Raw genomic sequence first — 13691 nt, 5'->3', positions numbered from 1 at the left:
TTTTGTGTGGACAGATTGTCCTTCTGCAGTTATGCTATTTCTCCAGGCAAGGCTTGAAAGTTTACCAGACCCCTGTGGGACAGAGGAATAATTCTTCTAGCCACACATAGATACTAAAGACTGATGGAGGGGACTGTCCAGCAGTAATGCCCTGATGAGATACCCCAATTCCTGGAAAGTAGTAAGATACTGTTCCTGGACTTTGTTTATATTGACCCATCTGGCTGATGTTAAGTGGTCTCATCTCTTATTTGAACTTCCTGGTTGCTGCATTAGTGTGTCTGCGACTACCCTTCACCCACCTTCTGAGTCATCCTTCCCACTAAATAGAATCAGAGGACTGGAAGGGACCTCGAGAGGTCATCTAGTCCAGGCCCCTGCAGTCACTGCAGGACTAAGTATTATCTAGACCACCCCAACAGGTGTATGTCTAACCTGCTGTTTAAAATCTCCAATGATGGAGATTCCACAGCCACCCTAGGCAATTTATTCCAGTGCTTAACTACCCTGACAGGAAGTTTTTCCTAATGTCCAACCTAAACCGCCCTTGCTGCAATTTAAACCCATTACTGCTTGTCCTATCCTCAGAGCTTAAGAATAATAATTTTTCCTCCTTGTAACAACCTTGTAATAACTCCATTGCCTGCATCAGCTGCTGCTCATAGTTTTCCCCAGGCAGAAGCATGAAGTTATTCTTGTTTGTTTTCACTTCTGCTCTTCTAGATCTTATTAGTACCAGTGAAACTGACCAGTTTTCACAGTCCTGCCACTTGCAAAAGCTACCAGCAGCAGCGGGAATGGAGGAGCCGCCTCCCTGCAGGTCTAGGAATGCAGTAGTGCATTGTTTTACATTTATTTCCCATAGGAGATTCTCTTTGCAACCATAACAGCTATTCTTGAGCTTTTCAGAGTAAAGCTTTATACTACAAAAGTCATGGGCACTGGTATCCTATGCTCAGCAGGGAAGTTCGCTGTTCACCAGTGCTTTGTAGGACACTGGGTTTTTCAAACCTTGTCCCTAGAATCATTTGGTATATTGGGTGTTCTTCATAATGTTGTTACACAGAACTTTTTTCCTTAAATGAAATTTCTTGATAAACTCCATTTGTGATGAAGAATACTTTAATTATAAAGCTATCCATGAAATAGATGTGTAAATGAATAATACTCATGCTATTGTCCTCTTGCTGATCTGAATATAGCACTGACTTGAGTAATTCTGTCAATTTGAATCTACTGGAAAGAACAAAATTTAAATGTTTAATTGTTGTAATATTTAAAGGGGCGCTAATGGTTTGGTTTTTTTTGCTTTGCTTGATAACATATTCCAGTTGGTCAAATCAGAATTATTCCAATCTTACTGTCTCCTGAAAATGAACAGCTAAGAGATAAATTGTACCATGAAAGGGCATTAAAGTTTGAACGTGTGAAGCAGAACATACTGAAACCTTTCAGCCTGCCACTGACCCTTGGTTTCTGTAGTTGGTGTGTTGGCAGTAATGCTTATAGAAGTTTTTAACTTGGATTAGTAATCACCTATTTCAAATTTTATTCAGTGGGCATTAGAAAGGTAAATCTGAAGCTATAATAATAGCTGTTAATGATGCTATTCAAATAAAAAATTCATAAATCACTTTAGCCTGCCTATTAAAAATAAGCCTGCTACCTTCACTGTCAAATTTTGTTTGTTTGTTTAAACTATACTCATTATCCAATTATTTCCATTAGTCAGATGATGTGTTTACTGTATCCTCTGGTGGGTATCTGCAGTAACAATCATTAATCATGCTGTCTGATGTGTATGGATATAAGCAATTCAGGCAGATTTTTTTTTTGTGGGGAAAAAAAGCCATACAATAGACAAACACATTGAAGGCTTATTATTTTCAATTCATATTATTGTCCGAACACCTAGAGAACCATGTTTTAAAAACAAGTCTTGTGCTCAGAAAGACACTACATGTTAGTATACATTATATTTTTACAGAAGGATTTATAATTCAATATTTCATTTTAAATATTGAACATTAAAAAAATCTTTAAACCACTATTTCTATTCAACTGGAAACTAGATTGAGTTATTCCACATGAGCTCTTCTTCTGTTGGTCTTTCAAGTGAGGCCCATTTTCAGACAAGAAATTTAAAATCGCCAGTTATAATTAGGTGACAGTTTCTGGGATGGAAAGTTATTTAGCAAATGTGTATAATGCTGTGCTGAATAGTGGGATTAACTTTTTCTTCAAAAAAGTAATGCCACACAGATCAACTCTGGGCTGAAGTACTATTGTGTCAGTCCTTTGGGTTGATTGTAATCATGTTGGATGAGCTAGTTAATGTGGTCTCGGGCAAAGGGTCAAGATCGCTTCTGAACAGGTTTTTGAAAGTTAAGTGTCGTAACTTAGCTTCTGGAAATCTAAGAGCTTGATTCTCTACTGCTTTGCACCTTGTAGAATCTCTTCCACTGTGCAGAGGTGGTTGAAAATTATAGCATTCTTATACGGTAGCATTGTGCAATCACGTGATTCAGGGATAAGTATCTAAACATGACACAAGATGCACTGGAGAATCAGGCCCTGAAACTTGAAGTGATGAGTAAATCCTGTGCATGTGTAATTAGGTGACTATCACAAATAAATGTCTAGCTTGGTCAATGGCTTAGTTTGCTAATCAACTGCTTCTAGCTACATTGTAGTAATGGTATATTGTGATTTGTGGCCCTTTCCATAGAGGGAGTAAAGTGTATTTGCAACCAGCTTTCATTAACCACAAAGATTGATGTTGAGCACCCTGAGCTTAGGAGTTATGCAGAGACTCAAGGCTGGTGGACTGGAGATACAGAATTCAATTTTTCTGAAGTGTTTTCTCTAGCTGAGGACCATTTAAGCTGCTGCTCAGGCCAGGAGAGCCTAGAAAAACAAGAAGGTAAGTAGAAAGGCTTTTTCCTTACTGATTTTTCTTGCCACCTAATTCCCACTTTTCTCAACCAGGCCTTAGTCTCTAGTCTCAAGTGGGTACAAGGATAGCACTTTCACCTGGAAGGAAAATCCATAGAACAAATTGCCTCGAGCAAAACTCCTGCATGAAGTCTTAACGCCTCAGCCTAAATTTAGAATAAGGCTATTTATCAAATCACACAGACTAGGACAGTGGAGTGTAAAGCTCTAAGTTTTGTGGGTTCTTTTAGTCTTATCATTGTAGGTTTGATACATGGGAATAAGAGTAATATTGTACCGGTGCACCCCTGTTCTCCTAGCATGAAAAGATGACTTACCTTAGTAGAAAATGATGATGGGGTGTTGTGTTTTTCCAGAAGGATGTTCATAGCAGTCCTATTGTGAGGTGGGGAAGAGGCATTATCTAGCTGCCTGTGGAACCAAGCTATGGTTGCAAACTATCGAGTTCTGTTACAGCAGTGAAGATGCACTTAGGAAAGACTCCTCCCTCCACTCCCTCTTTTCAGGTCAAACTGGATGTTTATATTACCAGACCATTTCAATACTCAAAATCTGCTATCAGCAGAAATGGGTTTATGTTCTGGTCCAGAATTTACTGATCTCTTAAGATAACTGGAGCTGGCCAGAACCCTTTTTGGAATTACTGCAGCATCTGCTACTGTGCATGAGTAATGTGTAATCTTTGTTCAAGGCACCAGTCCAGCCATGCCTGAGAAGTGTTACTATTCTCTTTAAAAGCTCTATATTAAAGATGACTTGGGCATATTAGAAATGGTAACAAAATCTAGTTATTGTATGACAGGAGACTTGTTGAAAAACTTTTCGCTGCAGTGCACAATGTTAGTAAGGGTGGTGTGGACCAATGCCCACGACTCAAAGTAATCCTCAATCTGTAGGAGAAGGTCAGGAGGGGAAAGAAATAGAAGCTAATTAGAGCACCTAGAAAAGTTGAGCTTGAAACAGAAAGCTGGTCTTAACCATAACTGTAGCAGAGCTGTCACTTTTTGCTATAATACAGTCTAGTTAAACAGATAACTGTGTCAAAAGCCACTGAAAACATTTGATGATTAATGTTATAAATTATCTTTACCACCCCCAGAGCTGTGACGCTTGCGTCTGCACTTTTAATTACTTCCAATCCATTAGCCGTGATGGGCCGAATTCACACTTAGGGCTGTGAATGAAGACATTTACAGTGGCAAAAAGTTCATCAGTTAGAAGGTTAGGCAGTGCAAGCCAGCTGTAATCTGTTCTAGTATGTTTCAGGGTTTAAGTTTGGTAAATACCCCCACCACTATTAGCAGCTTGTATGTTTCCACCTATATGCTGTGGCACTGTTTGCACTGGGCCTGATGCAATGCCCACTGAAGTAAAACTACTTTCCTTTGAATTTGGTGGGCTGTGGATCAGGCCCACTGGGCACTTCTTTCTTCTTCTTGCAGGAAATATCACTGTGCAAACAATGATGGATGTCTTGCGTGACAAAGCTAGTGGTGTCTGCGTGGACTCCGAAACTTTCCTCACTACAGCTAGCATAGTGTCTGTTTTGCCTCAGAAGCCTAGTTCTCCCTGTATTCACTACTTCACTGGCACTCCGGACCCTTCAAGGTAAGTCAGGGTGCCTACTGTCCTTCTGAGGCTTAGTGGTGCAGCCTTTAAGGAGATTCCAGTTGTGTATGTACACTGAAAGCTATTAAACTGATTTTAGGACAGATTTAGGGCCCCCTTGTGACTGGCTTTGCATGGGTGAACAAAGAGGGAGAGGGTGCATATAACGTTCCTTCCCCTTCATGATGTCCCTTCACAGAGGTGTGCTGCAATTCCTGTCTATGCTCTCCACACAAGGACTATGTTCTGTGTCAGAAGATTCAGCACTCCTCTATGCCCCACCCATCACCTTCCCATATACCCTTTGGATCACGCCTTTGTTTTCAGGACATGGATTTCTCTCTGAATGCAGTTTAAGTAGAAATCCCAGTAAATACCTATGGTATTAGGACAAAAAAAACCATTTTGTTAATCTTGGTGTAAAGATCAGTAGCTTGCTAACATTCCATACATTATGTCTTACACTTAAATCCCTGCTATGGTATTTTAACTTGTTCAGAGTGCCGGCTTTGGTAATTGAAAAATTCATCATGGAGGCAAGTTCTTTTAAATGAAACATTTTCTTCTATTCCATTTAACTTATGGAGGCTATCAGCAGAAAGTAGTAAAATTAATGTAAATTCAATTTAATTTCTTAAATTTTAATCTTGAGAAGAATAATTCTTCTCACAGTGCCTCATATTATAATGGCTGAGCATGTACTGTAAGAGGCGTAGTGATATTCCATTGTTCTGGCCTTTTTATTTCCAGTGTTGCCAAAATAAGTTTGAACAAAATTGTCCAAAGCTCATTCTTAAACTACAGAAATGAACACAATTAAACTAAACATGTTTTTATCTTAATTCAACTTTAGGGAATAATGCGGCAGTTCTAAGAAGTTGCAATCTCTGCTTAGTCACCCAAAACCAACACGGGAAAGTTTTAGTTTTTCAGTTTTTATACAGATGCTCTCAAAGTATTACAAAAGTAATATTATTGTGAGTGAGTAATATTGTGCATGTAGCATTTAAAGCATTTCTGATTTTCAGTTTTGAGATGTATTGGGATTTAATGTAAAAAAACCCAAGCACTTGAATATATTCATGTTGCTAACTAGTTTTCTGACAATCTGTGCTGCATCTAGATTACATTAAAACAGGATACAAGTTGTGGTGAAACTTATCTTGGAATTTTCATGGTTCTTGTACTTAATTATGTCAAAAGAATTATCTTTAAAAAAAACACAACACAGACCTGATACAAAATTCATTAAGTCTTCCATTGACAATGGGCTTTAGATCAGGGTGTAAATCCTTCAATAAAAGGATAAGTACAGTACTGATGCCTATACTTCAAAATAGACTCCTGAAAACCAGAACGACGTTTTGCTATGAGTCACTTTCCTAATTCTCCCCATTTCCTTTTGTTAATCTATGAACCCACAATGGTTAGTTCCAGTAACCTTTAGGACAGAGTTAAAGGGCAGTTTCAACCTTGACTCAGATTTTGTTTCATAGGTTCAGACCTGATTCTTTAAAAACAGGTAAGGTGATCCCTTTGTCCCTTCCTCACCCAAGTTTGTGTGGTGGTATAAAAAAAATTCTTGTCAGAGTAGATGAGTCTGACACAGTCATGACTGGTTACTAACATTTTACTTTACGTTAGAACACAACATAAGAAAACACATTCAACAGACAGAGCCTTTACGTGCATCCTAGAAGCCTTGTTGGAACACTGAAGTGCTATGTGACTTAAATGTAGCCTATTGCAATTTAAAATGGAAGCTGTCAGAGTTGAAAAGCCAGTGATCACTTACGCTTAAAAAAACAAAACAAAAAAACCAAATCACATTTACATGAAACATGCTAGATCATTTTGACATCACAGCTGTTGTGTTCTGCTCCCACCCCTACTCTGTTTGTTGGGCCTAGTGGTGAAGTTTGATTCTATATCCTGTGACTGGCAGGGAGAGTAAAAGAAACATTTTACACATAACCCTGTACCTATTGTCCAGACCATGATTAAAACAACACACAAGTCTGAGTAGAAACATCAAAGTGTAAACGTCAAAGAGGGAGAGGAACAGCTTACGGTGGCCTAAGTGGCTACAGTCCTTTATAAAATTACCATACCATGGTAAAAGAAAAGTTATAACGACGAGCAGGAAACATTTTAACATCCTCTTGAGAAGAAATAAACTCCCCGTTGCTTAAATCTGCACAGGACAGAGTAGGGGGGAACAACCCATGGCCTAACAAGTCTCTCACCATGAACTGTGAATCCCAGTTTAGGTTGCTCAGCATTTATTGAATTTCAGCTAGTTGATTTCAGTTCTTCAATCTGTCAGTCATTTTGAATTCAAATCTTGTTCTTCAAAGTGCTTGGAACCCTTCCCAACTTGATGTTGCCCACAAGTTTTATAAGTATATTCTTAACTCCGTCATCCAAGTCATTAATGAAAATACAGAATATTCCCAAGCCAGGACAGACTGTTCTGGGATCCCACTTGATAAGTCCTCCCAGCTTGTAGCAAACCATTGATAACTACTCTGAATACTGTCTTTCAACTTATGTATCCATCTTACAGTTAATTTCATAGTTCTTATAGTCTTCTCATAAAGACTATCATGTGGGGTTCTGTCAAAAACCTTACAAAAGTCCAAGTATAGCACATCTACTGATTCTTCCTTCCCTGCCCCCCATCCACTGGGCTGTTTACTCTGTCAAAGAAGGAAATTTAAATTAGTTTGGCATGATTTGTTCTTGACAAATCCTTATTGCCTGTTTCTTATCTTACTATCCTCTAGGTTTGAACAAATTGATTGCTTAATAATTTGTTCCAGTAGCTTTCCATTTATAGAAGCTAGGCTGATGGGGCTATATCATTCCCCAGGTTCCCTTCATTCCCCTTGTTAAAGGTAGGTACTGCATTTTTCCTTCTCCAGTGCTCTGGAACCTCACCCATTCTCCATAAGTTCTCAAAGACAGTTGCTTTAGCTACTCCCTTAAGTACTCTATGTGACTAAAGTGCTCCCACAGGGGTTCCTTAGTGCTGAAGGCAGTTTCACCCTTCACCTGGGAACTCAAGTCTTCATTGGACTCTGAACCAGGCAGCAGGTAGACTTGCTTCTCCAAAATACTCTTTATCTTACCAAGGCCCATTGTTCTCCCCTCTGTGTCACACAAAGGCTGCAGCAAGGCTTTAAACACCCATTGGGATTCCTGTTCTTTCCAGAGCAAAGCTACAGCCTCTAGTCTGGCTGCAAACAGACAGACTTGAAGAGGTCCTTCTCTCACCCCATCACGAGTGCTGGAATGGTTTGTTTAGTAGGGAGTTCTTAGAGCATTGAACCAAACTGCAAACCCCTGTATCTAATGGAAACCACTTACAGCCAAGGGGTGCAGCAGCACCCTATGCTCCCCATAAAGCAGATAAAGCAAGGTTTGTACACAAGACATTAAGAAAAACAGCCACACGAGTTCCTGCTTCTCTGTGAGTTAAAACTTTTCTAGACAAGCTATAATCAAATATAATAAAAACTGACTTACAGCTCTGAGTCAGTGCTTCTTTGTGAAGAGAAAAGCTGGCCTACTCTGATCATGCCAGCCTGCTTCCTCACTCCCTGAAACCCCCTACCAGCTGATTGTCTTCCTTTATAAATAAATAAGGGCTGGGTTTCAGGGAGGCTAATGAGCCTCAGGTGCATCTGAACTCTGTCTGTCTGAACTCTGTCTCCAGGAGTCACAAGGCTTTTCTTCTCATCCATGCTCCCTATTGTCCTGGGCCCCAGTAGGAAACCCCAACAAAATGAACGTATGCAAAATGTTAGTCTCAGTGCAGTTCATTAGGGAAGCAGCCTCCTCACAAAACCCCCAAAATAAGGCACTGGGCAGGTGGGGTGGTCTATCATCTTGTCTAATTGGTTCTCTCATTGACAGTTTCTGCAGACGGCAATGATTCAGTGGGCTTGTTTCTGCAGATGCCAATGATTCAGTGAGCTTGCAGACCGAACTGTCTCCCTTAGCAGTGGTCATTGTGGTTTAAGACTGAGCTGAATTATTGGGACAGTGTGCGCTGCTCCTGCTTCTGCTGTTCTGCAAGCATTTCCATCTCCATGGCTGTCAATCAGGGACAATGGGTGCAACTAGAATACAAATAAAGAATAATGGCCCATCTCTGTATACTACTGTCACTTCTGCTTTACATGCCTTCTCTTAAAAAAATCTATAATAAAAGACATGTCTTGCCCCAGTCTGTTCGGGTCAGAACCTTTTGATGGCAGGGCTTCTCAAGAGTGATGGGTAGAGCAGCAGTGATAGACTTCAGTTTCCTGCTCTGTCTTTAGTTTTCAATCTTCTTTTCAAAAGTCTTTCACCTTTTGGCATCCTCCTTCACACTGGCTGTAGGGCATTGCCTTAAAAAACAGTCGTGTGACATGCAGTTTATTAAAAGTATTTTCTCTTGTGTTCCTAACCAAGAGGTTAGATCTAGATTTTTAGGTATGAAATCCCCTTAGGTTAGGGACAGGTTTCAAATGTATTTTGAGCTCCCATTTAATTCCAGATTGAAATGCTTTGTTTGATGAAAAGTATTACAGTATTTTCTGTGTAACCATTTCCTTGTCCTCTCCTTGACTTCCCAATTCGGCCACTGATGGTCAATGCCAAATCTTCAGAGATACTTAGTAGGTCATGTAATAACTGGGCAAAAATCTTCCTCTAGCCCTCATAAGTGAGTGGCTTTAAATATAACCACCTTCAGTTTGTTTCAGCAAAGAAATTCTGAACTGAGTGCAGGACTTAAGATGTATATTGTGTGAAGAGCTTTATTGACATCTAAATTGCTGCTATGTAAATGTAGGAAGTTTTAGGTTGGGAGACCTAGTTCTGAGCCAGTTAATTTCTTTGAAAACTCTAAGCACAGCTCCCACAGACTACTTAAAGTGTGGGATGAGAGAATATGAGGGAAAAAAGAAAGAAAGAGAGTAGTATGGGGATAAACACTGGGATTTAAAGATGATCAAAACATTTACCCTCTTCTCCCTCCCACCCACCCCCCGCAAAAAAATCAGAGGAAGGAAGCACAATGCTGTAATTCACAGAAATGAGGAAACTGACATGGGGGGGGGAAGAAAAGTTAATATGTAAAGCTTTGCAGAACCCAGTGTTTTTGAAAGCAAATGGATTTTTCTTGTGGCATGTGTTCGTATATTAAAAGAGGTTATTTTTTGTGCCATATCTGACCCCATCCTGCCACAATAATATAGATATGTACATGCAATACTGTTCAATGAATCTCTGTTAGCAAAGTAGCCTGGGTGATATACAGAACATCCCTGTGAATAAGGTTCTTATCTCTTTCAGGTCCATATTTAAGCCTTTCATCTTTGTTGATGATGTCAAACTAGTACCAAAAGTTCAATCGCCTTTTCTTGGTGATGATGATCCTGTAAAAAAGAAACCTCGATTCCAGGAGAGGCCTGACCGGAGACACGAACTGTACAAGGCACATGAGCAGGCCCGATCTGTCACTGAGAATGATCAGGTACATTACCACTCAATGTTGGCGGAGTTCATTATTCTGACTCCCAGCTTACAGAATTTTAAGACTATAAAAGTTGTCTGCTTCTGCATAGGGCTCATTCGTGGTGGGTTTTTTTTCTTTAAGTGCTGCATTATTGAACACTATCAAAGTTTAGAGAATGTTTACAAAAAACTGACAGGTCGCCCAAGTTTCCCCTTAAAAAGAATCAAAGGGAAACTTACAAGAGCTTGCAAAACTCATATGAAATCCCTCAAACTTTCAAAGACTATCACTGTACATATATGACATGTGGGGCACAATCCAGACCAGTGAGGGGCTATGTCACCTCTGCCTTGCAACCTTGTGTACCTAACAATGCCTTGCTGATGTAGCTCCCACCTGGGCTGCTCACAAAGAGCCTTCCAGCATTCAAGCCACACCGTGACTGTTTGTGTGTAACTGCAGCCTGCCAGCTATACCCTGGCTCTCATCAGCCTGGGTGATACTGCAGGGTGACCACAACACATTCCCAATCCTACATCGTTCCCCCAGAAATGTATGTCCTGTACTGCTCAGCCCTGTTCTGGACAGTTTAAATATATTAGGTCCTTTGTTCCTATGGGGAAATAACATGCCAGTTTATTACCTTAAAGAGGTTACCCAGACACTTCAACTTAATCACACTGGATTAGATAAAACAGTAAAACAAATTTATTAACTACAAAGAGATTTTAAGTGAGTGTAAATAATGAGGCATAAAAGTCAGAAATGGTTACAAGAAAAATAAGGACAAAACACTTACTAGTATCTACTTAAGAAACTAACTGTTACAAAGCAAACTTTCTTGCCACATGCTTCCAGCAGATTACTTACCAAACTCTCAGGTCAGGACCCTTCCCCCAGAGTCCAATGGTTGTTTCTTTTTGTCTTTTCAGGTGGGGAGAATGAGGTGGACAGAGAGAGGGGGAGTCTCTTGGGGTGTTTGTCCCTCCTTTTTATAGTTTCAGTCCCCCTCTTGAAAAACATTTCTAGCTGAAACCCAGAGGCAGAGTCTATGTGAAAGGATATTCCCTGCTGGGTTATTTTCACATCTTTGAACTTCCTTTGTGTTCCCTCCTTGCTTGATGACTCTGTTTACTGCTTAAATGCACATTAAGGCAAGCACATTAAGTCAAGTCTGTCCTATTGCCTGGGCAGAGTTGTGGGGTTTGAAACGTGTTAACAACATCATACAGGAGAATCTTATTGCTTCATGTACAGTGTTGGCACACATCTTATCGGGACAATACTGACCAGCAAATTGAGTTTCCAAATGACACCTTACAAGGCATACCTTGTACAAAGATTATTACAGTAGTGTGTCAGCTGTGAATACAGGGGTATATTTGGTCAAAAGATAAGTTATTTTGAACGGTGTTATTGGTTATTGGGATGTGTTATAAAACTTGTGTCACATTATAATAGGATTGTGGCAGGAATATCACGGGTTGAAATGTATCCCTTAGTACTGAGATTCTGGAGTATGGAATGATTCATAATGTATAACTTTTTGTTAAAGGGACATTCAAGATATGACATCTTATGCAATTCCTGTTTCAGCAATCGTGTGTGTTCACACATTTGTTAGTATGAATTTTACAAACTCACATTTATGATTAGTCTTGCACATCTCATCTCTTGCAATGAAGTGGAAACAAGATATTTTCCTTTTTGTACCTCAGAGCAGGAATTTTGTTTTCCCTCTAAGAAGAAGTTTTTAGAAATTACCAGGTTGAGACAGTACTGTCTGTATCCAGTCTGGTAGGAAATATATCTAGAATTGATTGGTGTGTTTGAGGCCCATGAAGTTTGTCAGTAGAAAGGACTGTGTATCCCACACCAGATGGTGCTGGGATATGAGTGGTAAACATCACATGTATAACTACATCTTATCCTCGGTGGTGTGGACCCCCTTTGGGCTACAGGTTGAGCAGCATTGGTCCCCTCAGCATTTGTGTAGTCCGTGATGTCCACTCTTGTAAAGGCCGTGAAAGAAGATTTCCCTTGAGAAGAAAGTGACCTTAAACCAAGCAAGTCACAAAAGGACCACTCTACAGATGGTCAGAATTGTTGGAAGGAAGTGCCTTTCTCATCACACCGCAAAAAGAGAGCAGAATAAAAAAAGTAGGTAGCTATCATCAGCACAGCTCCAATTATTAAAATCCACACTGGCTAGCACTATAGAGCACGTCAGCATCTCCTCCCCATTGTCCAAGGCTCCCTCCTTGGTCTTCACCCTTCCACCCAAAATCTTTGGAGCATACTCAGTCCTGTGTGGGGAAGGGTCTGATGCTCTCCTGCAAGAGCGCCAACTGCCTCCTCTCCCTCTTGCTGTGCTGCACTGATGCACAAGGAAATGAGAGTAGGAGCTGTCAGAGAATGAGAACAAATGTTGTACAGGGGGTAGTAGTAAAGGCCCTGTCCTCAGCAGAAAGCAAGAGAAGCCTAGGTCTCCTGCTGACAGCCCCATTCAGATTCCTAGTGGTGGAATTTAAGAAGGAGAATTTAACTGCAAACCCTCCAGTTAGATAAAAGGGAATCCGATTGCTCGAGGGGACTTACAGAAGAGTTCTGCAGCCGCAGACAATAATCAGCCCCAGTGTTCTAAGGATTCAAACAATGGTCTGTTGAATGAAATCCAGGGGTGGCCAACCTGTGGCTCCAGAGCCACATGCGGCTTTTCAGAAGTTAATATGCGGCTCCTTGTATAGGCACCGACTCCAGGGCTGGAGCTACAGGCACCAACTTTCCGGTGTGATAGAGGGTGCTCACTGATCAATCCCTGGCTCTACCACAGGCTCTGCGCCCTCTCCACCCCTTCCTGTGCCCTCCCCTCAGCCTGCTGTGCCCTCGCTTCTCCCCCTCAGCGTCCTGCATGCCACGAAACAGCTGATCGGGAGGTGTGGGGAGGGCTGCCAGTGGGTGGGAGGCGCTGGGAGTAGGGGAGAGGGAAGCTGATGAGGGGGCTGCTAACATGTTACTGTGGCTCTTTGGCAATGTACATTGATAAATTCTGGCTCCTTCTCAGGCTCAGGTTGGCCACCCCTGAATTAAATCAATAATCTGCCATTTTGGCAAATGATGTACAGTAGGTTGATGACTTTTCCCTCCCGTTTCATCATCAGCACAACCAGGTAAATACAATGGCTCCACCAAACGCCATACTTCATGAAAAACCATCCTACTTATATCTTCTCCTAGTGCATTTCATCCATTAAGGGAATGAAATGATCTAGTTCATTTTTTTTCTGCAAGATTCATTAGACACATGCCTTCTGATTCTTGAGCTAATAAAGGAAAAGACTGTTCATAGTGTGTTCTTCAGAAGAAAGGACTATCAAAAACCCTCTTTTAACACAGTGACACCCTAAAACTAACCCCATCCCACCCCAGTTCTGTACATTTAAATTATGGTATTTTCTCTCTGAAAAGTTTAGTTTTTCTTTACACAAAGCCTAAGCCCAAAAAGCAAACAGACCAGCCTATCCTGTTTAAAACTTTCTGGCCTCAGCCTGTTAGTTTTCTGCTGTCAGCTGTAGAGTCACATAAACCCACAATCAGAAAAGCCTAGCAGACCTATGGTGGT

At 40.7% G+C, this 13691-nt stretch overlaps 2 protein-coding genes across 2 annotated transcripts in view; one reads left to right on the top strand and one right to left on the bottom strand.

Moving 5' to 3' along the window:
- Positions 1–13691, bottom strand: part of WIPF3 (WAS/WASL interacting protein family member 3) — a 323552-nt gene that overhangs the window by 240037 nt on the left and 69824 nt on the right. The gene's annotated exons all lie outside the window — the stretch shown is intronic.
- The window catches only part of SCRN1 (secernin 1), a 30152-nt gene that overhangs the window by 14356 nt on the left and 2105 nt on the right, over positions 1–13691 (top strand). Inside the window, exons 4-6 of the mRNA XM_032774885.2 lie at positions 2729–2923; positions 4398–4563; positions 9907–10087. Of these exons, the coding sequence (XP_032630776.1) occupies positions 2729–2923; positions 4398–4563; positions 9907–10087 (542 nt within the window). The remainder of the gene's footprint in view (positions 1–2728; positions 2924–4397; positions 4564–9906; positions 10088–13691) is intronic.

The sequence above is a fragment of the Chelonoidis abingdonii genome, chromosome 2 (genome assembly GCF_003597395.2).
Source record: "Chelonoidis abingdonii isolate Lonesome George chromosome 2, CheloAbing_2.0, whole genome shotgun sequence".
Lineage (NCBI taxonomy): Eukaryota > Metazoa > Chordata > Testudines > Testudinidae > Chelonoidis > Chelonoidis abingdonii.
This window is presented reverse-complemented; position numbering and strand designations above follow the sequence as displayed.